Source organism: Emydura macquarii, unplaced genomic scaffold, assembly GCF_026122565.2.
Source record: "Emydura macquarii macquarii isolate MOO-44397 ecotype Brisbane River unplaced genomic scaffold, CSIRO-AGI_Emac_v2 contig_312, whole genome shotgun sequence".
Lineage (NCBI taxonomy): Eukaryota > Metazoa > Chordata > Testudines > Chelidae > Emydura > Emydura macquarii.
Window position 1 is genome coordinate 14,862,191 of NW_027130449.1, and position 26,505 is coordinate 14,888,695.

At 46.3% G+C, this 26,505-nt stretch overlaps 2 protein-coding genes across 2 annotated transcripts in view; both read left to right on the top strand.

Annotated features, from left to right (window-relative positions):
- The first annotated feature begins 393 nt into the window (after nt 1-393).
- ARCN1 (archain 1) lies at nt 394-14,856 on the top strand. The gene is made up of 10 exons (XM_067566453.1): nt 394-549; nt 4,622-4,885; nt 5,836-6,015; nt 6,289-6,494; nt 7,497-7,661; nt 8,846-9,011; nt 10,338-10,485; nt 10,894-11,002; nt 11,351-11,555; nt 12,881-14,856. Exons 1-10 carry the CDS (start codon nt 547-549, stop codon nt 12,968-12,970), a joined length of 1,536 nt encoding a protein of 511 aa, XP_067422554.1. The 5' UTR covers nt 394-546; the 3' UTR covers nt 12,971-14,856.
- A 6,290-nt stretch (nt 14,857-21,146) lies between these two features.
- PHLDB1 (pleckstrin homology like domain family B member 1) overlaps nt 21,147-26,505 on the top strand; it is a 112,085-nt gene continuing 106,726 nt past the window's right edge. The window contains exon 1 of the mRNA XM_067566405.1: nt 21,147-21,167. The gene's annotated coding sequence lies outside the window, so the exon portion shown is untranslated. The remainder of the gene's footprint in view (nt 21,168-26,505) is intronic.

Here is a 26,505-nt window from a genome sequence, read left to right on the forward strand (position 1 = left end):
TTCTGTCTGCTTGCAGGGCCAAGCCATGACCCCATGTGGTGTCAATGCCAGGCTGTGGGGGCGGGGGCTGTGTCAAGACAGAGGTTCTAGAGCAGCTCGATCTAGACCTCCCCAGCCCCCCCCCCCAAACCAAGTGATAGGAAGCAGATCAGGGAGGGGCTCGGGGCGCAGCAGCCCCTCAGGACACAGAGGAATGGGGGGGGAGGGGCAGAGATGAGGCCCCCACGCCGCGGTCTCCCCCGCACCCGCCAGGCGGCACACAGCGCTCTGGCGCTCTCAGGCGGGGGAAGGGCCCAAGGCCTGCGCGCCCACAGCCCAAGCCAACGGCCGGCCGGGGGAGGACGGAGCAAGGGGGCGGTGCTTCCGGCTGGGGACGTGGCTCGGCCGCCGCCATCTTTGTGGGGCAGCCGAGAGAGACGCGGCGCGGCGGCCGCTGCCGTGGGAGGGGGGGAGAGAGACACCGAGGGAGCCGGCCAGCCAGCCAGCCAGCCGGGAGTGAGCGCGCCGGCCGGGCCGCGCCGCAGCGCAGCGCAGCGCACCGCCGCCATGGTAAGGGCCGGGCCCCCATGCCCTAGCCTGGCCTCCTGGGGAGCGGCACTCCGAGGGGCCGGGGCCGGCCTGAGCCGCTCGGGGGACGCTGGGCCGTGGGGCACGCCGGGGAGCCGGAGCCGGGCCCGGAGCTGGGCCCAGCCCCGCCCCGCCATAAGGGGACACTAGACCTCTTCGTGCCCCTTCCTAGGGCCTTGCCGTGGAGGCCGCGCCGTGGATACAGGCCGGTTCCCTCATGCGAGGAATCACAGGCCCGGGAGCCTCCCCCAGCGGGCTGCTGTCTTGCCGCTGCAGACGTGGGTCTCAAACCATCGCCCGGGGCCTACCCCCTTCTGGCTCCGGCCCTGCACCCTAGCGGCGGGGCAGCCAGCGGTTCCCCTCCGTCTTCACTGCACGGGGCCGGGACTTGTTGCCATACTTGCACCTGGGATAGGTCCTCTGAGGGAAATGGGGCTTGGGTACACCTGTGTCCCCTTGCAAAACCGCCTTCTCCTGCAGGGTTTCCAGACCTTCCTGGAACCAGCCCCAGTGTAGCAGAGGGGTGGCGTGTGGGCACTTTGTGCCCCCCGTTCTGCATTGTGCAGACCTCCGCTCCCATTCTGGATCACCTACCATCTCTGCAGCAAAGACAGCAGCTGCTTACAGGGAAAAGGAAAGTAGTATGGTTTGGATGGATCGCAATATAATTTGACAACTGAAACAAGGAGAACCAGTGACCATCAAGTTCTCTGTGGCCCAGAGTTTGAGAACTTCTGGTTGCAGCACAGGGCTTGGAGTCAGGACTTCCGTAGTCGTCGTCGTCCTATTGCTGTCATTCGATGTGAAAATTGGCATGGTATTTTGCCTCTTTTTGTTTCTTCATCTATAATCTGGGACTAATGATATTGATGTGAGAGTTGAATATTCATGTTTATAAAACAGTTGGGTTTCATAGAGGAAAAGTGCTGTAGAAATGCAAAACATTATTAGTATACTGCATCCTGCGTGCACATACATGAGGCAAATGGACAGTGTGTATATATGCACACATATAAAGGTAATGACTGTACATATACTTGATTAAAATTGACTACTTAAAAAAGCATGAATGATAACAGTTTCAAGCACATGTTTTTTGTGACCAAAGATAGTATGTAATTTGCTTACATCAATAAATTAGTAAATGGGTTTAAAACATCTTCATACCCTGTTGGATGTGGTGAAACAAGGTGGAACTGATCAGAGAAAAGATATTTAATTACAACTTGTTAAATGAAATAGAGGAAAATTTGATAGCTTGTGACAATTTAGCAGGCATATTGCAGCATGTGATAATATACACAAAAGGACAGCTTAATTTTAAAGGACATGTCACATTTGGGTTTGCTCTTTTGAATAATTGTTCTTCCCTCAAGGTATTTTTGATGTTTTTTAATTTACTGGGAAACAATATTTGTACTAAGGGCAAAAAAATATTGGTGTAATTTGAACCTTTTCTAAGTAAGCAAAATGTGTAATGCATCACAATCAAGTGCTGTATAACTTAATCCTAGTTTCAGGTTCAAACAGATGATGATATCAAATCCGTTCTACTCAAATATCGTGTGGTGTCTGAATATTAATTTGATATAATTTTTCACTCTCATTCACCTTTCACAGCCCCTTCTACGCTGTAACCTTTATTGCTGGAAAATAGAAAATGCTTTACTTAACTTAGTGAGGCTAAGAACAACATACTTTTAAAACAAGTTCCAAATGAAGAATACCTAGTTTAATTTTTGTCCTCTATCCAAAGAAGTTAATTGCTTACATAGCAGAATAAGGATTTTAAGTACCTGTAAAAGGGCTTATCCCTTGCTTTCACAAACTGGTAATCCAAAAAGAATTGTTATGGCAAGTTGAAAATGTCATCTTACTTTTTTAATGCTGAGTGTGTGTAATGTGCTCTCTCCACCTAGAAAGTACTGTCCTTTCAGTAAAACAAATCATCATTAATAAATGGAACCATCCTTTAAAACCTAGTTGAATGTTCAAGTGCTACATATGTGGTATTAGATTAATTAAATCTAATCAGATAAATCCAAACCACTAATAATTCAGCATAACGTTGCTTATAGATAAGAATTTCTTGAAATGTTTGATCTAGTGGGTTTAGATTACTCAGATCACTGGGACATTTAATATGGTAAAACAGTGTTTTTACACTCTGGATCTTTGCAGACTGGATACTGAGGATGCTGTTAACTTTTCTGAGCTGCCTTTCTTGATGCACTTATCAAAGTACTATTTACATCAAATCAGCCCTAACAGGTCAATGTCCAAAGCCACATGGTCTGACTGAACAGTGAAATATGCTCAAACCTGAAACACATGCCCTTTTCACAGCCCTAGAAGCTGTTCTGTTTGGTTATATCAATGATTGGGATGAGGCAAGGACACATCATCAGTCTTTGCTTCCAAAGTGGTAACTCTCGACTCAGAAGCATGGTGTCAATTACAGGATCTTCGGTGACTTGTAAGCATACAGTAACCTGTGGCTACTCCCTTAGGTAAACTTACGTTAAATGCCTGTACAGTTTAAAGGCCTTTTAAGAATAGTCAGTCTGTCTTATTTAGTGTCTTGTCAGCCAGACTCAGCCATCCTAGGAAAGTTGAAGGCTGTAAGCCTTTCACTATTGCAATCCTGTCTTTGCTTTCCAGTCTATCTGAGTTCATTGGACTACTGTAAGGACATTGCTGTCTAGATGGTATTTAATCAGTTGCATCAAGGCATCCAAGCCTTATATCCAGCTATGAATGTCCTGTACAATGTGTGGTTATGAGCATATTTTGGCGTAGGGTCTTAAATTTGTCTGTATTTGATAATTGCAAGTATTTGCTTAATTAACAAAGAACTCTTAATAAAGAAGCAATGGTTGAGTCTTTGTGTGACTTCAGCAGAATCTCCCTTTTGTGGCCAAACTATTCAATTAAGAAGTTAAGATAATTTTTTCCAGTACAGAGAAATGATTTGAGTAGGCAGCTGCAGGAGACTGACAGACCTATAAGAGATAAATTGGCAACTGTCTCACTGCTTTTGAATTATCATTAATATGATAACATATGTAAAAAGCCTGAGAGCTCAATGAACAGTAATTAATATGTTTAATAACACATTTGTTAATGAAATATCACTTGACTTTTTAAAGGGGGTACTGTGAAGAGAAGAATTAAATTTAAAAGCATTCCCTCTCTTGTTAATGTTTATATTAAAACAAAGTTTAAAACAGTTGTAACTTACTTTTCAGTTTCTTTGTCTTTGCATGTTACTCAGTTGGGGGCAATAAAACTTGGCTTGTCCGTTTTCAGTACCACTTGGAAATTCATTTAAAAAAAAATTTAATTGAAAAATATCTTTAAAAGAAATCTCATTAAATCCTTTCTGTTCATAGTAGATAGGGTAAAACTATTATAATTTTCCCCAAAGGCTAAATTTTGGGCCTAAATGGCATAACAAGCCCTTTTAAACAAGCTCACCTGTGAAAAAAGGTAACAGCATTTTAATAGTGTCCAAAGCACTTTCAAGGCATAGCAGAAGGCTAATGTTTTAGTAGCTCTGTTCTGGCACTTGCCCTTCCCATTGACAAGTGATCTTTTGGTGTGATAACCTCACTGAAGAGAATATTAATGGATGTTAATGTTACTTTGTTACTCTAGCAAGTAGCATTTGAGACTTTTTTTTTGTGCTTGTGCTTTATTAAATCAATTTGAAAGACTTGTTCTGCTCTGACCAGAGTGACATGAATTAGTTGGATTTGGGTGATGGGGAGGAGTACCAAAAACAGAAGTTAGTTTCTCTCTAGAAGAGTTCTGTCCTCTATGCCAAGAAGAAGCCTGGATGAAAAATATACATGGTCATGTAAATATTTTTTATTTAGCACTAAATATACTAGATATACTATATAGATGAGCGTGAAGATAAGGTTTCTGTCCAAAGAGCTTCACCTACATAAACAATCTTATCTCAAAGTCAAAGGTTTTGTGAGTCTGTCTAGTCTCAAAAAAATCTGTGTGCTTGATGAATGTAACTAACCAATGCTTGTATTCCCCATAGGTGCTATTGGCGGCAGCTGTCTGCACAAAGGCAGGGAAGGCCATAGTTTCACGGCAGTTCGTGGAGATGACACGAACCCGCATTGAGGGGCTGCTGGCAGCCTTCCCCAAACTTATGAACACTGGGAAACAACACACTTTTGTGGAGACGGAGAGTGTGCGATATGTATATCAGCCAATGGAGAAGCTGTACATGGTACTGATCACCACCAAAAACAGCAATATCCTGGAAGACCTAGAAACACTCCGGCTCTTCTCTAGAGTGGTAAGGACTTTATTCCAAGCTTACTTAATACAAAATTCAGATGCTCTTGTCCTGAAGCAATGATGTTACAAAGTGCTGTATTGGAGAGAGATTACTTCTGTATCCGCTGCCTCATAACAGAAACTGATCTCCCATGGCCCGTTAATGACCTGGAAGTAGTCATTGAGTCTGATCCCATAAGCTGCTGCACTATTCCTTGACTGAGGCCCATATGGATGAAGTGTTTGGCTTTGAATTAATCAATGAGTTTTAAACCAAAGCAGTACATGAAGTATTTGTTAACAAGTATGTAATGCTGTAAACAAAACCTTAATACCAGTTGTACAAAATAAATAAGTGGAGTGGATTGAATTTACTGCATGCAATTGCGATTCCTAGGCAAGTAATCCTGCTGTAAAAATCTCTTTGCAAATGAGTGTATTTGTGCATATGTATTCATGATATTGTCTGCATAAAGCTTTATAATTTTTGTCTGTCAGCCAAATTCAGCCACGGGAACTCCTGGAAATCACAGTTTAGTATCTGCTGCCAGTTCAGGCATCTGGTAGTTAAAATGTATCTGAAATAGAATATGAGATTTCAATTTAGTCTAAAAAATGCATGCTTTAATAGTGACACTCTAGCTGCTGATTGACACCAGTGGAAATAAGCAGTGACTGGTTAATGGATTTAAAAAGATAGCCTTGGGATGGCATTTTGGGGCGAGGCGAGGCTGGGAATGTTACAGAAGTGATGCCTTTGGTGTGAAATTAACCCCAGTACAGATCCTATAGGAGGTCTCAGCACCGCTTACATCTCACACTCTCAAAATAGGATGTAAGTAATGCATAAGCCTTCTGCTAAACCTCTGCACAGAGATGAATTCACACTGTACATGTGGCAGGAGGATTAGTTCATGTAGACATCCTCTCTTCTGCGGAGACTCCTTTTTAATTATTCTCCCTAACCAGATTCCCGAATATTGCCGAGCTCTGGAGGAGAACGAGATCTCTGAGCACTGCTTTGACCTGATTTTTGCCTTTGATGAAATTGTTGCCCTGGGCTACCGTGAGAATGTAAACCTGGCACAAATTCGGACCTTCACAGAGATGGACTCACATGAAGAGAAGGTTTTCCGAGCAGTCAGAGAGGTGGGGAAGAGCCATTCCATGTCTTAATTGTTTGAAATGTAATAGTCTGTCAGGCATCCAGGAATTACTGCCTTTTGTACTGTGAAGTTGCCATTTGTTTCAGGTTTGATCATAACCCTTAATTCTTCAGAGATCAAATTAATTTTAACGTTTTGTAAACAATTTGTCTGTCCTACCTTGATCTCCTCTTTCTCTCATTGGTGAATGCACTTTGAAACATGGCATAGATCAAAGTCTTAAAGATCTACTCAGTCTCCTGTCTTTTTCCTCTAGACTCAAGAGCGCGAGGCAAAGGCTGAAATGCGCCGTAAAGCCAAGGAGTTGCAGCAGGCCCGAAGAGATGCAGAGAGACAGGGCAAAAAAGCACCAGGCTTTGGTGGATTTGGCAGCTCGGCTGTGTCTGGGGGCACAACTGCAGCCATGATCACAGAGACCATTATTGAAACAGAGAAGCCTAAAGTGGCACCAGCACCAGCAAGGTATGAAACTGGTTCAGGTAGAGTATAGCCCTGCAGTGGGACTGGGGTCCTGCAGGACCCATTACCGTAACAGCAGTAACGGGATGGGAACAGGATTTTAAAAAATTCCTAGGCAAGGCTCTAAGGTAGGGCATGTCCATTAGCAAGAGAAAAAATGCTGCAGACTTTATTAAAATGAAAGATTCCAGTTTTAGATTGTCCTGCTGATTAGTTGCTTTGCTAGACAAATGAAATTGTGATACAGAGGGATGCTTAGAAAATGCACATAATATGTAAGTGAGGGAAATTCCCATGGATAGTGTGAGTGCTAGTGTCATCGACTGCTTTGTGCATATGTCAGTTTTTTCTTCTAGGTAAGTTAAAACTTACATTTTATCTCATGATTCTGCAAGTTTGCAGCTTTCTAGTAATCATGGTGCCTCTATGCATGCAGCTGCTGAGTGGAGTAAAGGTGCTGGACGTTCCCTCTGGGTTGTTTTAAAGCAGTATTGAGAATGTTCATGAAGCAGAAACCTCTCTTCTCAACTTGGGTGGGTGGATCTGTACTTGTTGATCTTCTAACAGTCTAAATTGCAGTCCATGCCTGCCACAGCCATCACATGCTCTCTAAACTGCCTTTTTTATTTATAGGAGTTTTTGTGGTGCTCACCACCATAGTGTCTGAGTGCCTCCCATACACTAGAGGATCTAACCTGTGAGGCAGTACAGTATGATTTATCCCCATTTTATAGGTGAGGAACTGAGGTATGGATTAAATGACTTGCCGAAGGTCACAGAGGAATAGGCAGTGCTAGGAACAGAACCCAGATCTCCTGAGTCCCAGTTCATTGCCTTACCCCCAAGATTATCCTTTCTCATCTTAACTTGCCTTGAAAGGGGCTCAAAAAATAAAAGCTGTGGTGCTGGAATTCTAATTGTAAAGATGTGAAGAAATTGTGGAAAGGTTGTATCTGCTGCCATAGTTGTCAGATAGCTGCTTACATCTTATTTTTTGTTCTTTAGACCATCAGGTCCCAGTAAGGCTTTGAAGCTTGGTGCTAAAGGAAAGGAGGTGGACAACTTTGTGGACAAGCTGAAATCAGAAGGAGAAAATATCATGACCTCTTCTGTAGGCAAGCGTTCCTCAGAGGCAGCCAAGGTTCTCGCTCCACCCATTAACATGGAGAGGTAGGTGTTGTCCTGGGCTGTTAGAGGATGTTATTTTTAGTGTGACTGTAGACTCCAGTTGAGGCTTCTAGATCGGTCAAACTCTTCATTTTATTTTATTTAACAGATTTCTTTCTACCATTCAGTTCTTGCATGCTGACTTTTAGCTCTTGTGTCAAATTTTTTAAGAGGCTCTGAATTCAAAGTCACATTTTCAAAAGTGACTTAGGTGCTTAGGAGGCTAAATCTCATTGAAAGCCATTGAGAATCATGCTCTTAAGTCATTTAGGTGATTTGGAAATTTTACCCCTCATCTTCTGAATTTTTATTTCAAATATTCAACCTAATTTTTCCCTTTCTCCCAATACCTCTTATTTCCTGATGTCAGATACTTTGAGACAGATATCTTTTTTCCCACCTCCCCATCTGCTGTTAGCTAAGCTTTACAGAGTTTGTAATAGTTCTTCATACTTCCATTCCTCTAACTCCTTAACTATTTTTGTTGCTTTTGTCTGGATCCTTTTCAATTTGTCAGCAGATATTGAGTATTGAAGTGGCTGGATCAGAAGTCTACATTCCCTGTTCTGAGTGTTGCTGGACTCTTGAAGAGTTCCTGACTAATTACCAGTTAGAGTACATGTATTCACAATTTCAGTTTTCTGTATTGGAGCACCAGTTTTATGAGGTTAAGTGAAAAACACAGCTAGGACTGCCTTCCTTTCTAGACAAGTTTTCATGTTGCCTGCATGTTTTCTATTCAGTACTGAATAGAATAGCTTGGCAGTGCAGTACATAAATTCGCCCAGTGTCTTTTGAAGCACCAAAGATGTCCATTTGTTCTTAAGATAAAATGGAGGATTCTTCCCAGTGTTTAGCTCTTTAAGCTCTTTCTTTTGAAAACTGCCTGAGTGATCTGCAGAAAAAAAGCCAGGGTTTTGTATTTGGGCTCTCATCTACTCCAGACTTGTGCCACATGCAGGTGATTCTAAGTGTCTTCTGTGTGACACTGTTCAGAGCAGAAGAGCATGTTTCCATAATACTATTCTGCATCATTCTGCTCTGGGTCATTCTTTTCTTGACAACATCCTTTGGGACATCCTTTTGAATACTTAGTTTGTCCCTGTCAGATCCTAAAATAAGGAAAGAACCTTCTTGCCTGTAAAACCAGGGCATTTGGTGTGTATTGGCCTTTCTTTTCTGTCCAGCGTGCATATGAAAATCGAGGAGAAGATTTCCTTGACTTGTGGCCGTGATGGTGGATTACAGAACATGGAGCTGCACGGCATGATCATGCTGAGGATCTTAGATGAAAAGTTTGCCCGGATTCGCCTCCATGTAGAGAATGAAGACAAGAAGGGGGTACAGCTACAGGTAAGGTGGGCTGATGGTCCTGGCTTCTGTCATGGGTGGTAGCAGCACTGAATTGTGTATTTTTATCCAAGTTTTCCCAAGAGAGACAATTGGAAAACAGCGAACATGCTCAAAAGACTCAACTTGAAAATCCAGTTTCTTACACTTATCATCATGCTCCCACAGCCTTATCTATCCCATGGTGCACATTGGTACACACTTGATTTCATTTGGACTTTGCAACAGTTCCAGTGTGTTGCTTGCCGCAAGTTATATCACAAGAGCTTCCTTTATAAGGAAGAGCGTATTTGTATCAAGTTACTCTCAGCTAATGAAGAATTAATTAATCATCCAGAAGACTGCTTATTCTCCCTGTTACTTTTGCTGTTGTCATTGATCTTAATATCAGAGACAGTCTCTAGAACCACAGCTTTTGGGCTATAGTCAGTATTGTAAACTTGAGATTGTCACGTGTTCGCCCTTTCCTCTCTCTGGTTCCAGGTACTTGCTGAGCCCTGAAGTTTTCCCCACTTTATATGTCCTGAGCCATGGCCATGATTACAACTCCTACAAACTAGATAGTGCTGCTGCTTAGTTGGTCAGAGGGCCTTCTATTTAGTGATGGAAGTCCTTATTCCCTTCCCTAGGGGCTGAGAATTCTTCCTCAACACTCCAGCACCAGCTGCTCCAGGAAGAATCAGATTGCAGTGGCAGCTCCTTGCCCTCCAATATAACTTAGATGCTAATCAGTAAAAAGTGGCACTGCCGAAATAGCTGCTCACATCTATTGCTATAGTGTACTAACACTTGGATTATACAGAATTAGTTTAGTTTTCCTTGTTTAACTTTTGCATTTCTTTGAATTTGGTCAAGGAAAACCGTTTCACTGGTTTCTAGTCTGTTCCACCCAGTTGCGGAAGGCTGCAAACTCTGCAGGGGGTTGTTCTTTTGTTTGCTTAAAAATAAGTTTTATTGAATTTATTTTTAAGTCGAAAAAATGTTCAAGCTTCACTAACATTTATTTTATAAAACTGGGGCTAACATTTAGGTTATCTGCCAGAATTCCTTTTAAAAGGGAGGAACGGGGGGGGGGGAGGGGAAATAGGCCAAATGAAACTTTTGGTAAACTGACTTTCTATTTCTTGGAGTGAGCTCTGGATTGCTGAGCAACTGTGATCCTGTAGCACTTTGAAATCAGTAGTTTTCCTTGGCAAAGGTATTCCTGTGTGGTCAGGAGCACCTCACAAGAAACAGTATTACTTAAACACAGTTGTGCTCTCCACTGAGTTAAAACTAAAACAATGAACAGTTTACCCAGTCTGTGTCTTCCTGTCTCCCCTATTTCAGACTCACCCAAATGTGGACAAGAGACTTTTTACTGCTGAATCTCTGATTGGCTTGAAGAACCCGGAGAAATCGTTCCCTATTAACAGTGATGTGGGGGTGCTGAAATGGAGGTTGCAGACCACAGAAGAATCTTTCATTCCACTGACAAGTGAGTCCGACCATGCGTGTGGCATTCTTCAGGTGGAATGCTGGAGCTTGGGCTGAAGAATCTGTGATAGGATAGGAAATGACCGCACAAGACCAATTTTTACAGCAGGTTCTGCTGTCAGCAGAATGTTTTACTCTTTGATATTATCCAAGGGAAGACAGTGATTTTTAGTGCCTCTTCCCTCTGTAACAATCGCTTTAGCTAATCAATAGCTATTTTCAGTAATGCTAGACAATACTGTGTGTTGCTTTGCAACTCAGGTGGCTAGAAGTTCTTGGGTGTGATTGATGTTGATGATTATTCCTCCTTCGTTCAGTGCTGTCCTGCATTTTTCTAAGTGTCTTTTTCCAGAGACCTGTCCCTATAAAACAAGGTCACATGATCCAACATGCGCTTTTGTGCCCTTAGTTAACTGCTGGCCGTCAGAAAGTGGGAATGGTTGTGATGTTAACATTGAATATGAGCTGCAGGAGGAGAGCCTAGAACTGAATGATGTGGTCATCACAATCCCATTGCCGTAAGTAGGATTTGGGGATGGGGTCAGGCTCAGCAAATACCTGTAAATATTCTGTAGGTTCCTTCCCTTTCCTGCAATTGTGGGGGTAGCATAGAAGGGGGTGGCATTCTTGTGAAATGCATATAATCTGTGCATGTATCTGCTATAAATCCAGTGCTGTCTTGTCTCAGCTCCTCAGCTGGTGGAACTACCTCTCTTACCCTTTGCAGGCTGGCTATTCTCCCTCCCTCACCCATGGTTCTTGGAGGGCTTTTGGGAGGTGAGCTGTCCCCTTTGGGGTTGTGACAAGTGTGTCTTTAACCTATGTGCAAATGAGCTAATGTGCAGTTCCTTATTGCCCTGCTGTAGGTCCAGTGTTGGTGCTCCAGTGATAGGAGAGATTGATGGGGAGTATCGCCATGACAGCAGGAGGAATCTCCTTGAATGGTGCCTGCCAGTGATAGATGCCAAAAACAAGAGTGGCAGCCTGGAGTTCAGCATAGCTGGGCAGCCCAATGATTTCTTCCCGGTGCAAGTCTCCTTCATCTCCAAAAAGAACTACTGCAACATACAGGTATGGCCACCCCCAACTTCTTGTGTGTCCCTCTGGTGCAGAGCTTGGGAGGCTTTGCCTAAAAGTCCAAAGCTCTGCAGGCCTTGGAATGAACAGTTGCAGTGGTACTCAAATTCTTTTGTGGATAGGTGCCAGACTCTGCATTCATAGCACCCACTTAGCTGTGTCACTGATACTCTTGGATACTGTCAGCCCTTGCTTCCCTTTGCTGTCTGTTCTGCCACATACTCTGCTGCACCATACTCTTCTCCAAATAGTCTCTCTCCTTAATTCATCTTTCTCGTGGATCTTCCCCAAGAGCAGCCTCTTCATTTTATATTACTGCAGTTCCCACTTACTGTTTTTCAGCTCATGCAAGCCACATGGAGGCTACTCTTTGTTCAGCCCAGTGCATTATTCGCACCTGGCAGTACTGAAAGAGTAGACAGTGTAATGAGGATGGCTTGCAGCCATAGCATGTTGTGTAGTGATTTCTCCGATCTCTCAAGCTAGGGAGGTGGGGCTAGATCAGCACTAGATGGGAATCCTCCAGGAAACAGCTAAGTGCTGCCTGAAGTGGTTGTGATGAATCAGTAAGTGCACACAGCCTGATGGTAGGGGGCTTTCGGCTGCCATATACTCAGAAGGGACATAGCGAGGTCCTAGGGACCTGTGTTAAAGATGGCTTTTCATGAGCTGGGGCAATAATGCTGGTCTCCTGGCCAAATTCCAGATCAGGTAATTTCATTCACCTTTCCTTAAACTTGACATGCAATTTCAGTTGGATCTGGAATTCTTCCTCAGTGCCTGTCATAAGTGTTAGTCAGACTTGTCCTCGTGAGATGGTGGCTAAAGGGATCCATTTATCACAGTGTTTGAGAAGTGTTCTGGGGGGGAAGATGGAAGATGATAGATGACCTGAAGCAAATGAAAATTCCCTTTGTCTGAGTGTGATGGCTTGTTTGTGTGGGGTAAACTGCCACAAGATGGGGAACTCAAGGCTGCTTATCCACCTGCCTGGTCAAAATGAGCAGCTGCAGGATGACCTTTCTCCACATTGAACATTAATCAGAAGCCACAGCTCAATTCTGTCCTGGGTGCTCTGAGCGGAGACTTGGTTGTTACCGTAAATTAGGGTAACTGTCTGGATTCTTGTTCTCTAAGGACAGCTGAGACCCAAACTCTTTTTAAAGTCTCAAGCTGAAGTTAACCTTGTGGCTTGGGTGAATGCGTGCAGCCACCCCAACCCCTTTGTTGTCCTGGTTTGAATTGAAAAATCTCTGATTGATTGTGTTTTGGAGGCAAAATATCAAGTGTTGAACTAATTGTGTGTATTATCTCCACAGGTTACCAAAGTGACCCAGGTAGATGGGAACAGCCCCGTAAGGTTTTCCACTGAGACCACCTTCTTGGTGGACAAATACGAAATCCTGTAACACCAGCATCAGGGAATAACAAAGGAATTTTTTAAATTAAAAGAAAAAAAGGCTGAAGTTTATTCTGAATGTCTGGAACGCCGCTGCCCTTTCTCTGCTAGGACACACAGCTCTGTCTGCCCAACTGCAGTATTCCTGGGTCACAGGGATTCTTTGGCAGAGAATTGACATGATCATATGGGGAAAGGCTGCTAATTTCTTTGGCAGATTTTACTGGCCAGAAGTAAAGCAGGATCTCCATAGACAACCCTGGCTTTGATGCCTCCCCTTCCTCTCTCCCACAAAGCTGGCTACATAGCTCAGTCCCAGAATGAAACTACATCTCATTCTTTTCCTTTTCGTATCGAGAGTTCTGTTTCTTTTGTTGTAATGTTCATTTTAATTTCTCCACTGCCTCCAGTCCTTGTTCCCATGGATTCAAATATGCATTAAGATACTCTATACGTGGGCATTATGCCCCTCTCGATCTCTTTGTGTAGTGGGAATGGACCAAGTTGATCTGACTTGGCCTCAGTTTTAAAGCTGAGGCTTTGGGTGGTTATAGTAAACATACTCCTCCCCTCTGCCTGTACTCCTGACTTGCTGCCTGTTTAGCTCTGCTTTTCAGTGATGGACATGCACTTGAGCCAGCTTCCACAGTGAGCTCATGTGCCTTTGGTGTGAGTTAGATCAGAGTTGTCTCCCAACTGGCAGAGAGAATGCATCTTCGGAATTGACTGGTTTCAGGTGGGTGTTGGGGCACCCAGAAGTACTTGCTTGTGCCAGAATTCCTTGGCGCTGTGTGCTGCAGCACCTGGGCCAGACGCTTTCAGTCATTTTACTTGGTTTAAGTGAACAATCTTTGTGGCCTTTTTTGATCCATTTGAATCTTCCCCAGTAAATTGAGCCCCCATATCTGCCAGTGTGCATCTTAACCCTTCCTGGATGCAGCTTGTAAAAAGGTATGGCCTGCTTTGTTCAATCCCATACACAGGTCTGAATTACTCTGACCTATTCATGTTTGGGTGAGTCTGCGTGGGCACGGTGTAAGAGCAGAGGAAAATGATCCTGTTGGCACTTATGGATGGAGTAGGAGGAGGGAAACCTGGGTTGCAACACAGAGATTTCAGGTAAAAGTCAAACATGCTGTAGTGCTGCTAAGTTTTGCCCTGTGTGTCAGGGCTGCACCCAGCCATACTCCCTTACACTACAGAGAGGTGTTTCCTCTCTGACTAGCTGGAATAGCATTGCCTGCCCTGGCCTCCCTTAAAACACTTCTCACCTACTTTCTTTAGAATCTTTTTTTGGTGACATTGGGTGGTGGTCTCAGCCTGGCTACGTATGAGCCATGACTGGCTGATCACACAACTTCAACAAGGCCTTGTGGTTCTGTCGGAACACAACTGTTTCATTGGTTTGTGGGTGACAGGGAATGAAGTTTCTTGCTCATGGAAGTCTTAGAAACTTGTGTACTACGCTCCAGTGGGAGAACATCTGTTTGAGACTAAGTGCACAGCAATGCTCGTAGGGTTGTCTGCCAAAGAAGTTAGCTGTCTCTCCCCTATTCCCTTAATTTCATCAGTGAGGAAATGTAACCCCAATTCTTTCCATGTGAAGGTGATGTGTTCTGGGAGAGGGGAAGCAAATCCTGTCCTGTAGTTAAGTAGACTATGAATCTTAATTCAGTTGTGTTCAAGAGTTGCTTGTCTGTATGATTTTAAAATGGAGTCGAGTTTAGTTTCAAACATCAGAGCATTTTTCTTAATTTACTTTGGGGATAATATTTAAAAAAAAAAAAAAAAAAGTTTTGTAACCCTGTATAATAATGACCTAGGGAATAGAACACATTCCAGTGTACACAAGGAATACAAATTCTTTAATCAAATAAAGAGTATTATAAAAGGAAATCAGCCGAGGCTTTGGCCTATTCATCTGCTGGAATGGCTCGGCTTTGATTTGTTCACAATACACTCGTGGGGAGGCAGGGGGAGCCAGTAATATCAGAAATGTTGTGACTACAGTTCCATGGAGTTCATGGGAATGGGACAGCTCGTGGTCAAAAGTTCTATCTTATTTCCTTAAAAAAAAAAATTAAGAACGCCAAAAATGACTGTGAAACTTCATGAAGGCTTTTTGCTCTCGTTGAATCTTTCCAGGTTGCACTTTGCTGAACAGAATTGGGTGACCACTTCCCTGTAACAAACACTTTCCAGACTGTTTCTTGCCATATGTTATGTGCAGAATCACATCCTACAGCATCTGCTAGCTCTAAAATGTAGGTTTGACCTGGATGATCTGTGAAAGGCCAAGGCAATTACTCTGTAGATCTTGATCTTGTTATTCCACTCAAGAAATATTAAACCCAGAAAGGGGGCTAGGCAAGTATTTTTTTAAGTGAATATATTTAAAGGAATATGGAAATAAACTAAGAGAACTCAGATGTCTTAATGTTGGATATGGAGACCCTCTAGCTTTTACTACTCTGCAGGTGCCTAAAGATGTAGCAACCGTTGTTAAATTGTCTTTCAGCTAAGCCATGGAGCCCTCCATCCTAAGAGCCCGTGGTTGAATATATTTAAAACACTGTAGACTGGGGAGACACTAACACAGGCAGCACATGAACAATGGTTGCAAAGAGGGAGGTGGGGGGGAAGGGGAGCACCTGCCTCACTGGAATCTGCTACAGGTTTCTGCATGTTATCTAAGTTCCTTTAAAGGAAGATAAGTAAAATAGTCCAAGGGTGAATGCTCTTGTCTTCTCTTCCCTGCTCTGTACTGGTATATTATGTGAAGAATGGGTAATATTGCTGAGTAGTCTGGAACTGTGAGGTAGGGAAGAAATGAGAATTTTGAAGATGTGTTAAAGAACAAATTCTTATAAAAGATGAAGTTGCCCAGAGTAGAGCCCTGTGCAGGATTATTTTTTAATCCTACCCTGCACTACCCGCTCCCACTATTATGGTGGGGTGTCCTGCAGGACCTGTGAAATCCCAGTCCCACTGCAGGGCTCTACACTAGTCCCGCTCAGAGCTCTACCTCAGGGAACATGTTCTCTGAGCTCTTTCTATTCCCATCTCAAAGCTCTTATTCACTAACAGTAGTGAATTACATTTCGCCATGCTTCTCTGACACAGGCAAGCAGTATCCCAATTTACAGATGGGGAAACTGACAGAAAAGGCCTTAGAAGAGCTTCAGAATGGAACCTAGGTTTCTTGGCTCCTAACACTGCTCTTTAAAGAGGACGTGGGGAGATGGGAAGGAATCGGGCTTTTTGGTTTTTGTTTGTTTTTGTTTTGTTTGCTGCTTGTTGCTGGAACGTTTTTGTCAGTATTTTCTGTTCATTTATATTAGTGCTTCAGGTCTTGTCTATCTTGGGAGATGCTGTAGTGACTAGAGAATGAGTGAAATTGTGACAGAGACCAGACTGAAAGCTACAGCGATTGAGGAGAAGTGATTTTTAATCCCTGTAATCACTTTGTATTCTGTTGACACTTCTTTAACTGCACTTCAGAGGAAAGATGTCTCTTTAAGCTGCACAATTCAATCCCTTCAGTTCGGATGTGAGTGCTCGCAGTACCCATTTCTGAGATCCGCAGCAGACTTCACATTCTTGTTATTGCCAAAGGTAATAAATCATGCAGGAGAGCAGCTTAAAAAAAGCCACAAACCCTATTTTAATACTTTGTGAATCACTTCTGACCTCTCCTCTCCTCTCCCTGAGCTGTTCCATGGTGTGGTGAGCGCACACAGCTGATGTCTCTGCAATGCTAGGGATTGCTCTTCACTGTTAGTAGTATGGTTGCTGCCTTGCAGATCTGTTGTTCAGCTGCAGTGTACAATAATTTCCCCTGATGTTACTGGCAGCTATTCACATCCTGATGTGGGAGAAATTCAGCAGATGTAAATCAAACTTGTAGCCCATAGATTGCCCAAGTGTTGCTTTGGTGCCCTCACAATCCCAATCCTATAGCTAACTCAGGCCCTGTGTCCATGGTGAAGGTTTTCTCTGTGTAAGCTAAGGTGTGAATGTAAACCATTACAGCGTTATTGCCATCTCTGGTGTGGACACTTATTCTGGTATAAGAACACCCCTTTTAAAAGCTTAGCTTAAACCCTTTCCCAAGTGACATAAACTAAACTGAGAAAAGTTGCTCTGAAGCTTGTCTTCATGGGGAATCTAGCACAAAATTGCAAGGATATGATTTTAAAGCACAGCAGCTGTTCTGCACTAGCTTCTTTTATGGATACATGTGTGCTCAGAGTGCGTTAAACTGCATAAAGGCACCGATGCAGCTGTGCTGCTGTAGTGCTGCTAGTGCAGACACTTTTTAAGCTGATGGGAGAGAGTTCTGCTGTCAACTTAATTACTCCAGTCTTCACAAGCAGTGGTAGTTGTGTCGGTGGGAGAAGCTCTCCTGCTGACATAGCACTGTCGACACCAGCACTTAGGTCAGTATTACTTTGTCGCTCAGGAAGGTGGCTTATTCAAACTCCTGATTGACATATACCAACATAGGTTATGTACACACCACCACTTAAGTGTTCACATGAGGAGCTAGTATGGAATAGCTATTCAAGCTTTTTTTGTCTGTGTAGACAAGGCTTATATTGGAATAATGTCCACATAGGAGGTTGTTATACTGGTATAAGTGTCCTATGTAGACAAGGTTTTAGCCCTTTGCTGGGAGGCTGCTACTTTCTAATGGTAGATGATATTGCTGAGGCTTACACCCAAATTTGTATCAGTTAGTTACATGCAGTTGTACTGCTTTAACTAAAGGTCTCAAATTGCAGTAACTCCATTAGTGCTGAAGTAGAGGTTAAGAATATCCTCCCCCTGCCATTTTGTAAGTGTACAGTGGGCCTCCTAGCAGATGCTTTATTTACATAAAGAAGTCTCAGGTGTGTTCTATAGCAGGTGCAGCTCAAAGTTGGCTGCTGAAATGGGGGGAAGAAACAGCCTTCAATTGGTGCATAACTTACATTTCACCTTTGCCAAAACACTTCACACCAGATCCCTTTGCAACAGCTATTAGAACTAACAGTGAGCTTGAGATCTTGCACTTCAGAGCAGAGGAATTTTTTTGTTCAATCTGGAGTTAAAAGCAAATATAAGGCCAGCTGGAGCTTGTGCTAAGGGTCCTGGTTTGTGTTTGGAAGAAAAATGCTAGAAAACAAAGTTAGAGAGCAACAGCTGAATGTTAACTGTTTACAGAAGAGTTGAGGTCACTCTGTAGAGATTAACATGTTTTCCTCTGAATAAACTGTATTACCATTTCACCATGAGCAAGCTCAAATTAGTCCATATACCTCTCATTTTTATCCATTTTCCTTCCAACCATCTTAATCCTTCCTCAGTGCCTCCAATTGAATTATGAGCAAGACATTGTTTCTCCCATATAGCTTCATGTATCCTGAAACGTGGCTACAGAAGACTGGACAACCACTGACTAATTGCTGAGTATTCAGCAAAGCTTGTGACTCTGCAGACACTGGCTAGTTCAACTCCTACGCTGACCCTGCTTAGAGAGTTCTAAAGAAGATAGGGACCAGCTTGCTATTTCTAAAAATCATTTCCTGTCCAGCTCCATGAACATATGTGGGCCTTTGAACTAACTGTGTTTGTGTTGGATGAGGAAGCAAAGAATGATGAGCAAATTCAACAAAGTGGGAGGTCTTGCACTGTCCATGAACATTTCAGCTGTCTTGCTCTGAACATTTCCTGAGCTCCCAGGTCAGGGTGCTTCATTATAACGGGGGGTGCCCAAGAGCTGATGTAATTTAAACTATAGATGGATCTATTTATTTATAGTTAATTTGGAAAGTGTTTGGAGTGAGTCCCTGACTGTTAATCTCTCTGCTTGGACAGGAGCTGCCTTTGCTGCTAGTGGTAGGTATTGCACTCATGGGTGTTTGATTTCTTGGTCTGGGTCCTCTGGAGCTGGGTAATTTGGTTTAGCTCACCTGTGACCTGGGAGCACAGTTAGTCTGTTACCACATTACCCAGCAGTTAAGTCTTTTAGAATGTTAGCTCAAAGGGGATAGGACTGTTATTTACCATGCATTTGTTTAGTGCTAATACACTGGAGCTCTGACATAGTTGAGGCCTCTAAGTCTACAGATAGGTGTGCGGAGCTAAAACCTCACTAGCCCCCATGCACACAGTATGTCCTCTTTGAAAACAATTATTAGTTTGGCCAGGCTTACAGTGTTCAGACCAAATATGTTTGGAACTGATTTCGCTGGGACTGCAAGTTCATGCTCTTTCCAAAACAGTGTCAGGCAGGGCCCAAGTGTCTGTCCTAGTATATCCCTGCCCACTTCTCTCTCTTCTGGGAAACTGAAGTGGCTGAAAGATCTGCCCTCATGGTTGTTCTCTTCCTTCCACTTCTCATCTCCCAGCTCTTGGGTCTCTCAGCTGTACAGCCTGTCAGATAACTTAAAAATGCAGGGCTTGATAGATTCCAGATGTTGACATGTAGCATTGTCCAGTTTACTCAGTGACTGTGGGAACTAGAAGCTCAAGCTACAGCTGCATTGCACTGTTCTTTCATCATGTAATTAGTCAGACTGGACCTGACTAGAGTGTCTGGCAGTAAGTAGTTCCTCCTGCCCTGAACTACTTCTCCACAGTGCTGTGTCTTACTCACTCCATGGCATCTAGTCTTTAGACATTGCAATAGCTGCTGAGCTTAAGGAGATGTGGGGCTGCTGTGATTTAGTGTCCAGTATCCAGTCAGGCCAAGTTTCCCTCATGCTCAGCTTTGGGAGGGCCTAAAGACTCAGCTCCCCTGTCAGTGACTCAGGTGAAAGTGGGGACAGGAGCATTTCAAAGGGTTTTGTCTCTTGATTGTGGGAATCTATGCCTTGATTTTTCTCCCTTCCCTAGCCTCTGTTTAGCAGAAGCTGGGAATGGGAGATAGGGGATAGATCATTTCATGATTACCTGTTCTGTTCATTCCCTTTGAAGCACCTGGCATTGGCCATGGTCTGAAGACAGGATACTGGGCTAGATGGTCCATTGGTTTGACCCAGTATGGCTGTTATGTTCTTTTCTAGCACTTTCTTTTCAGATACCCTTTCACAAACCTGTCACGGATTGGTCTGTGAATGAACCAGACAAATCAGTGCTGTATGCTCCTCTACTCTTTGCCAGGGTCTCCTTGGCAGCGCTCAGCTAGGGCATTTGCTGCCAGGAAAATAAGGGGGCTCAGGTCTGTTCTTGAGTCTAGGTCAGCAGAAATAGGAGAGCACCTTACACTCTGCCCTCTGCCTTTTTATCACTAGAGGGAAAAGGTTGCAGAAAAAGGAGGAGGTGATGTAGGAGTCAGACTCCTGGGTTCTCTCCCAAAAGGATAAATACCAATAAACCCCTATCAGCATCTGTATGCACCTATAGATGTACCCCCTTCCTGTGTCGTATTTTGCTCCTTTATGAAACATCTGCCTGCCTTTCCTGGAAGCAGCAGGGGCAGGTGCGCCTGTTTGCAAAGCGCCACTGTCCCTGTGCTGGGACGAGCTCTAGACATGCACGGATTTGTTCTCTGCAGTCCTAGCTGCACCAAACTCCAGGCGCCAGCCTCGATTGCTGGGTGCAGCCTGCGGTTGCAGGGCAGTGCAGCCCACGGCCTATTTTTAAGCAGGGGAGAGGAAGGAAGGAGGGGGTGGGTCGGTCGGTCCTGGCACACGTGGGCGCAGGCACCCTGTGCTCCGTTCGTGGGTGGGACTCGCTTTTGTCTGACCTCAGGCAAGTCCTCCTCGCGCTGCTGCCTCGCTTTCCCCAGCAGCAGCGGGCTCTGGGGGCAGGCTGAGAGGCTCAGTTCGTTGGTTTCTACAGCGGCCTTGGCTTTAAGCAGCGCGCGGGAAGGATGTGAGGGCCGCGGGAGCGGAGCGGAGCGGAGGGGCGCCCTAGCGCTGCCAGGCCCTTGTCCCCTTGGCCGGCCCGCTGCCAAGGCGATAACGCACCTTTGCTGCCCGGCTCCCCAGCGCTGAGGGCCGCCCCCACACAGCGCGGCTTCGCCGGCCCCTGCCTCGTGCCCCCTCCCAGCTGCGGCGCGCGCGGCCCGCCCGCCAGGGGCTGGGCTGGAGGCGGGGGTCAGTTGGTTTCTTCGCGCGCGCGCCCCCCCCCCCGCGCGGCGGGCGGTGACCGAGCCACGCGCCGAGCGGCTGCCCGCCCTTTCTGCTCTGAGGGGACCGCGGGCGGCGCGGACCGGCCAGGTAAGGGGCGCCCGGGGGCTCCCCCCGCCATCCACTCGGCTGCCCTGAGGAGCGGCTTGGCGCGCCGGGCTCGGGCTCGGGCTGGCTCCGGGTCGGTCGGTCCGTCCGTCCGTCCGTCCCCTCCAGAGAGGGCCGAACGCGTTGAGAGGGCCGGGCCGGGCCGGGCCGGCCCGGGCGGGGCGCGTTGCTCGAGGGCAGCGAGCGGTGGCTGCTCCAGTCAGGCTGGCTGCGCCAGGGCTCTGAGCGGGGCTGCCCCGGGTCTCTGTGTGAGCCGGGCCCCGCTTCCCTCTCGCCTCATGTGCCGGGCCCGGCCCGGCCCGGCCCCGGGGGTAGGGGGGTCCCAGCCCAGGGCGGGATGCTCAGGGGCCGGCCGGCTATGGCCGCGAGGCTGTGGGGGCGGCGGGTGGCCGGGCGGCTGCTGCGCTGGCAGACGGCGTGTGCGCGCAGAGCGCAGCGCAGCGCACCTGGCCCGGGCCGGGGCGGGCCGGGGCCGGGGCCGGCGCCGGCCGGGGATGTGCCTTGCTGCCCTGGGAGCGGCGGGAGAGGGTTGGGGCAGCACCTGGCACTGGCCACCTGTCAGAGACGGGATACTGGGGAGGTGGACCATTGGGCTGCCCCGTGTGGCCTTCTGATGGAGCAGACCCCTGGCTGCTGAGTTCGTTTGTCTGGGGTGCTGGACCTGGGAGCCCAGCAGAGTAAACTGGCTCAATCTCTCCTTCAGCAGCTGGTAACATGGAGTCCTCTTCTAGGCTGGGGCGACAGGGCAGCAGAAGGGAGGACAGTGGGACTGTGTGGTGCCCCTTCCCCACCCATGTTGCTCTCCCAGCCAGCACTGTTTGGGTGAGATGGGAGTGTGTGGAAGGGGCTGTTGCAGACAAACAGTGCTCTGTCTCCTACCTGAAGCAGGGCTCCTGCTGTCCCAGGGAAATGGCTTTGGCAGAATTCCTTGCATTTCTGACATTTTCTTCTATAATCTGTAGCAGCAAGTCTCTGGCATGCAGCCTTCTGTCTGCAGGAAGGGAAGGGAGCTAGTGATGTGAAGCCAAAGTGTGTGTGTGGGATCCTTACGGACCTGCAGCCTCCTCACTTCTCTGAGAGATGGGATTGGAGATCCTGGGCAATTTAATGTAATAGGCTATTCGTGGTCCAGCTACACACAAAGGGAGGCGCTTGGCTGAACGGACTGATGACCAGGGATTAGGAGCCAGGAATGCCAGTTTTGGTGTTGATTTGTTTTGCCTCCTTTTGTGCCTGTGAAATGGAGAGAATGCTAGCTAACTGGGGTTAGTGCCTGTGCTTTGGGAACGGTCAGTTTTGTGTGAGTGTGGCAGAAGGGCTCTTGTGTGGGCCACTGTTGCCAGATCAAGCCTTCTGCTGTCCTTGTGGTTATTTAGCCTTTGGCAAGTCAAATGAAGGAATGAGGGCTGAGAGCCTGTGAAGTGGGGATTATATATTTTGCCCCCTAATCCTCGTCTTTGTATGTCTATGCACAATTCTGGGGTTCCCTTTGTTCCTCATAGATATCAACTTGGCTGTCCCCTCTGTGACAGGGAGTGATGGCTGCTGGGTAAGCCCACACCAACCAATAGGGATCCTGATCTCCCATGCTCATGCCTGGGAAGTTCCTCTATGGCTAGATAGGTTCTTTCTGCCCTGTTTGCCTTCTGCTTGAGAGAACTTCTGAACCTGATGGTGGGCCTACAGCAGAGATTGCAGTGGCACCTGCTCCACGGGGAGCCAGAGGCCTTTCTACCTCTCATTTATTTGCTCTTCCTGATCGATCTGAGCTAGGACAGCAGGGGCAAGAGAGGGCAGGGATGGAAGATGATATTGGGCCCGGTACTGGCCCCAGGCTCTCCCTCTCTTCCTCTGGAAAGCACCCATTTCCTCAGCTCCACACAGCCACCCTAACGCCTACATAACCCAGCCACAGCTGCCAAGTTCTATGCGCCCTGTGTCTTCTCCCCAGCATTCTTTCACTTTATGGTTGTATGGAAATGATTTTTAAATTAACTTATTAACTAGTTTGTGTAAAATATCAAATAGGAAGCTGCACAAAGCTTAGCAGCTCTGCTGACACTGAGGGGATGTGATGGATTATAACCTCCACCCTTCATCACTCTGGGGTGATGACACTAGCTGAGCCTGTTGCGAACAGGGAGAGCCTGTCTCTGCTTCTGCTGCCCCCAGGAAGCCACCACTGGGTTGTGTTTGTTCAGCAGAGCCCTGTATACCAGTCAGGGGAGATCCCGCTGGGATGTTGTGCGCTGCTCCAGACCCCTCCATCCCAGCGTGATGTGGTCAAACTTGAGAGAGTTCAGAGAAGACCAACTAAAATATTTCAGGGAGGGAGAAGAATCAGCTGAGTTTAGCCAAATGACAGAAGGTGTAGGCCTAGCAAGTGCCTGCACAAATGTATAGGAAGGGGCAGGGTAGTCTGAGTGTATCAGGATGTCCAGGCGGAGCTGGGAGAATATCAAAAAATGCTTCTTAACAGTAAGGTCTAAGGCTGGGGAGCAGCATTTCAGGGGTGGGAGGCTGTGCGGTCTATTGTTTGAGATGTTTAGAGCCAGGATGGCTAAATCAACCCTGCTGGTGTCTATAATGTGTTAATTGCTGAGATACCTGAGAGCCTCCGAGACCCAAAGGCTTGTGTGTGGGTAGTGAGATGTGCCTAGCAGGGCTCTTTGCTCTCTAATTTCTTGGATCCCAGGGCTTGTGCTGGGGGCACATGCAGTCTGGCCAAGGCCTCACAGAGACCAGAGGCCTCTTTACTGATTCAGTTCAGCCACTTTTGCCATCGGGTATGCACCATGGACTTGTTTGTCCCTGTGACAGTGATTACAGCCCTTCTCATAGCAGCCTCAGCAAACAGTCTGAGCCTCCAGAGTAGCTCAGGAGCAATGGGAATAGACCCCTGCATGGCATAGATCTAACTTCTGGACCTGTATGTTGTATACTTTTAACTTCCTGACACATTTCTTGGCACCAGCCCTTTAAATGCTCTCAGAAAGTCCAAGGAATCCTTTGGCACAGTACAGGGCTCCCCCTGTCCCAGAGGAAACTACCCAGCTGCTTTGTACTAACTGTGAGGATTTTCTAAAATGGCCACCTACTTTTTCTTCCATTCCCATGTATAAATGTTGAGTTGGCCGAATGGGCCTTGATTTCAGCTACTCCCTGTGCTGGGTTTCCAGCACTTTTTTTTTTTTTTTTTTTTTTTTTAGGACTTGGGCATTTTCTTGTCAGTAGTGAGGGGTGTGAACTGCCAGTAATATTAACACCTGTCACCAGAAGAGACAGGACTAGAAGCTTTGGTCTCCTGGCTCCCAGCCCATTGTACCTTCTGTGAGGCCTAAGAGCGTTTCCTGGGGGAATTTCCTCTTCTTGCCTGGGTGACACTTTACTGGAGATGTGGGCAGATGTGACAGGGCTGCCAACAGTGAGAGAGTCGTCAGGTGCCTAATGCTTGGCAGGTCTGCAAATAGTCTTAATCCCCTTGTTATGTCTGTGTGTTGAGCTCTAAAAGGGTGGTATCTGGTTGGACTCCCATATGGTGTTCCCCCTCACACCCTGGTGTTTTGGCTGATGCGAGTGAGCACTCTGCTGCTCCTCTGGCTTGGTGGGATTCCTTGGAGTGCCTTTGAGTGGCAGTAAAAGGACACCCTGCTGCTGTTCCCTTACTGGACCTTGGCACTGTCCTGCTCCCATGCAATGAATTCAAACAGCCTTTATAACTGATGTTCAGGTCAGAGAGCTGCCTTAGGCCTCCTGGTGTCATACCTGCCACTTGGATTTGTTGTAAAATACAGATCAAGAATCTGAGCCTTGTTTCCTTTTATCTGGGAAAGGGAAATGGAGTAGGGTGCTGTAGTTTGGATTGAGGCGGATAGTCAGAGTTTGAATAGCAGGGTACTACAAGTCAGGATTGAGGGGCATCAGCAGAGCTGTATGCATGTGTGAGGAACCATGGGGGACTGTGGGTTAGGATTGAGGTCATCTGCTGAGCTGGGGGTGGGAGCATGGCTCTGGGCTGGGATACCAGCAGCAGAGCTGTGTGCACGTGGGGGACCCTAGCGCAGGGATAGCAGGAGGGCTGTGAATTTGGACTGACATGCATTGGGCTGCTCAATCTCAAACCCTTCCAAGGTGCAAAAAGGCAGAATAGAGATGTATCTAGTTATTTCTTTGCAGACTGCAGTCTTCTTCCTAAGCATTAATTTGGCAGGAGGTAACATTGTGATAAGGCACTAGCTATGTTACTTGAGGATTCTTCGTGTATTGGGTACCTATTTAATTCAACACCTGAGCCCAATTGTGTGAATAAATCCTTCCCAGGGACTGGCTCATACCTGCACCTAGTAGGCAGTGGGGGAGGCACGGCTTGTTTTATTGTTTCTTTCTGCCTCCCTTTGTGTTTCCATAGTGTTAAAAGCACGTCCCTATTTTGATTCCCAAATCCCCTTTGCTAGCAAAACCTCATGGTGGCAGGCAGAATAGAATGTCTGTGGGAGAATTGACTGCTCTGTGCTGAAATAGGGAATATGGCAAAGTAGCCTGCTCTCCAAGAGGACTCAGGAAACACTGGGGACTGGAGCTGGCAGCTGTGCGGACACTTTAATGAGCCCAGCAAGGGAGCCTATTTCCTTCAGGGGGCTGAGATAAGTGGGTGTGGCACAGAATTCTTTGTCTCCCAATGTAACTGGCTTGGAGCTAATTTATGTGACTGTTATTGCCAGGCATGTTGTGTCTCCTTGGCAACGTGACCCAGGCTCCACTGTGTGTAGTCTTTGGGATGGAGGGGGAGAGAAGGTGTTACCACCTAGAAGGAGCAATTGGAGAAGAGAGAAGAAGGAGCCTCTGGTGCAGGCTGGCCTCTCTGTTGGGCCCTGCATCTGTGATGACATGGCCAGTTCTGTGCCAAGAGGGGATCGGAACAAATACTGTAGCTGGAGCCCCTGTCATGGGGAGCACAGCCTTTGAGATGAGACCAGACCAAAACAGCTGATTCAAATCCAGGCTTTAATGCCTACCTCTCCCTATATCCCCAATCCTCTCATCCCAATATGCTGAAATGTAGAGTGGGGAGCCTGGGTCATCTCCAAGCTTTCCTGGTCACTGGACTATTTCAGCTCATTGCAGAGAGGAGTGCAGGCTGTGAGCTTGGATCTGGTTCAGGTTCTGAGCCACCTCTGATTTATTTAGAAGGGGGTTGTTTGGCTTTGTGTGTGAGGCTTGCAGTCTTAAGGGTGCTCTGGGGGTTCGGTCAGAGCTTTGGAATCCTTTCTACTCCATAATGCTGTTTTTTCTGGCATTTCCAGTATAAATCCTTCTTGTT